General features: G+C 34.0%; 1 protein-coding gene across 1 annotated transcript; it reads left to right on the top strand.

The window, feature by feature from the left end:
- The first annotated feature begins 420 nt into the window (after positions 1 to 420).
- Positions 421 to 2,405, top strand: LOC109341899 (transcription factor MYB26-like). Its single transcript, XM_019579871.1, has 3 exons — positions 421 to 776; positions 997 to 1,126; positions 1,294 to 2,405. Exons 1-3 carry the CDS (start codon positions 644 to 646, stop codon positions 2,048 to 2,050), a joined length of 1,020 nt encoding a protein of 339 aa, XP_019435416.1. The 5' UTR covers positions 421 to 643; the 3' UTR covers positions 2,051 to 2,405.
- The last annotated feature ends 439 nt before the right edge of the window (positions 2,406 to 2,844 follow it).

The raw sequence follows: 2,844 nt of genomic DNA, 5'->3' as shown, positions 1-2,844 counted from the left end.
TTTACATATACCAAAAATTAATTCCAATGCTTAAAATAAAAGTTTTAGAAGTCCAACACAATTATTAGTAGACATGAGAAGTTCAATTTTTATTAAGTGTAAGAAAAAGAATTGTAGACAAAAGTAAAATCTTGCATAAATTGCATGAAAAAAGACTTAGTCAATTGCAGACTATTTTTAAGTATATATTTACGAGTTGAGTTTTAAAAAATAAACGAATATTTCAAGACTATGAAATACTTTTGAGATGACTCTAAAATCTTCTATGTCGGTTGTAATATGTGAAGCCATTAAGTCATTAACATAGAGGGTCCCATGAGCCTGCATGTGTGACACATGTAGAAGCCAACCCATACCTAAGTGAGCAAAGAAAGGATCTATTATAAGACCTACAACTCTTGCAGGGTTACACTGCAACTTTTATCCCTTTCCTACAAACCCTAACTGGGCCACAATGCTACACCTCTCACATTAAATTCACCACCTCACTCTACTCTCACTTCTTCATCCCATTTCTTCTCACTCTCCCTTCACACCATTCTTTTCACACTTTCACATTACCTCTTTCTAAACTAGGGCTACAACTACAAACCCTATATAAGGTTATATATTCCCTCATTGAGACTTTGCAAAGGAGGGAGATATGGGGCATCACTCTTGCTGCAACAAGCAGAAGGTCAAAAGAGGGTTATGGTCACCTGAAGAAGATGAAAAACTCATCAACTATATCACAACTTATGGACATGGATGCTGGAGTACTGTTCCAAAACTTGCTGGTAATTAAACTATCAACATCTTTTCAAGATCATATAATTTGATATTTTATGGAGTATACACTTATTTCTGTCACTCACATATTCTTTATCTTTGTGTACAAACACTTTATAACTATCAAGAGAAAATACATGTTGTGCATAAAACACTTTCCTTCTTATTTTTTTAGTTCTTAAAACTTGTATATCTTGAGCTTTTACATGGTTATTTCATGGCGTGTAGGCTTGCAAAGGTGTGGAAAAAGTTGCAGATTAAGATGGATAAATTATCTAAGACCTGATTTGAAACGTGGAAGCTTCTCTGCTCAAGAAGCAACCCTCATCATAGAACTTCATAGTATTCTAGGCAACAGGTAAAATTTCAGCCATTGTTCTAGCTAGCTTTTTTACTTTTCTTTTCCTTTAAATTCCACATTTTTTTCTTTTCATGAATAACAATACAAAATCACTTTTTTATAAAAAAAAAGTTCCTTAGTTAATTCATCACTGTTTTCAACAAGAGGGTATTGTTATTGGACAGGTGGGCTCAGATTGCAAAGCACCTACCAGGAAGAACAGATAATGAGGTGAAAAACTTTTGGAATTCAAGCATAAAGAAGAAACTACTTTCTCATGATGTTGTTCCTTCTTTATCCACATTTTCTGGCAATGGTTCTGTGGAAAGTTTCTACCCTTTAAGTACTGAAAACCCTATCCTAAATTCTCATCATCATTATCATCACCTAGACCAGTTGTACCTTCCAATCCCATCCCCAATCCTACAAGGTAATTGTGATCATAATGATATCAAATTAGACATTAACAATTATAACACCAATTTCCTACATATTCAGAATCCAATGCCACAAACAGTATCATCCAATAATCCATCTTTCTTTGAAGATTCATGGTCATTAGGAAGTGTACCTGTTCATCTTAATCCAAATCAAGAACTTCAAATTACCAAAAGTGATGTTGAGAAATTAATCAGTCCAAGTACACTGCAGCATTATGACTTGGTGGAACCCAATCTTACTGTGCCAAAAGTATGTGATAGCATTGAAGATTATGTTTGTAGCATCCCTTATAATTCATCTGCTTCACTAGAACAACATGAAGCTCTTGCAAGAATTCAGTGTTATACACCTAGTATTTGTCCACAAGATGATCAAACTCTAGTGGAAACCAATCATGTGGAGTACATTGATGCTTTCATCATGTCATCATTAGCATCCTCAACAACATCTTCATCAATAGTTGCAAAAACTATCATTCCTTCAAGCTTTGAGTACTCTTGAGCATTGGCATTTGGTACTACATATACATAATTAGTAGGGTACTAGGGTTGATTTTGATGTATATATATATATATAATTGGGTAGTGGAAGTTCATTTATGTGATGAGGTTAATGAATTTTTCCATGCATTTTAAGGCCAAAAACAATTATTCCATGCATTTAATTATGTTCTGAAATTTGGAATAAAGAGGGGGGAGTAGATATTCCATTAGAAAACCTGAACCTTGCTAGTTCAGGATCTTGCATTAAGTGATGATTGATGAAGTTCCATAAATATGTGTGTAGCTAAGGTCCTTTCACATGTTTGTCGCCTAAAAGTAAGTATGATATGTGTATGAGCTATTATTATTTCTCTTGTAGAGTACTTGTGTATTGTTATACCAATCATATGACTATTTGTGCACTTTAAGGTGGGAACAATTATTTCTCGTGTTTAATAACCAATAAGTCGTTGGTCTAGTAGTGTACGACCCAACTGGATCCCCAATATCGAGAGTTTGATTCCTGAAAGTGACACTTGTTGGAAGAGGCAATCACGAACCTGAAAGAGATTACTTCCTTACCCAAAAAAGTAAAGAATACCCTTGGTACAAAAAAACATGTCTCATACTAAAAAAAACATGTCACATCAATTAAAAAATTAAACAATCATTACTTTTCCATTTTTACTTCATTGTAATAGGTGCGGGATATACTTTGAGATATGAAACCTTAGATATTAAGTTGACACTCTCTCTCCTATCTCAATCTCTGACATTTATGGATGACGACTACAAAAACAAAGAGTAAAGCAG

Source organism: Lupinus angustifolius, unplaced genomic scaffold, assembly GCF_001865875.1.
Source record: "Lupinus angustifolius cultivar Tanjil unplaced genomic scaffold, LupAngTanjil_v1.0 Scaffold_843, whole genome shotgun sequence".
Classification (NCBI taxonomy): domain Eukaryota; kingdom Viridiplantae; phylum Streptophyta; class Magnoliopsida; order Fabales; family Fabaceae; genus Lupinus; species Lupinus angustifolius.
The sequence above is the reverse complement of the archived record's forward strand: the minus strand, read 5'-3'. Positions and strand labels throughout refer to the sequence as shown.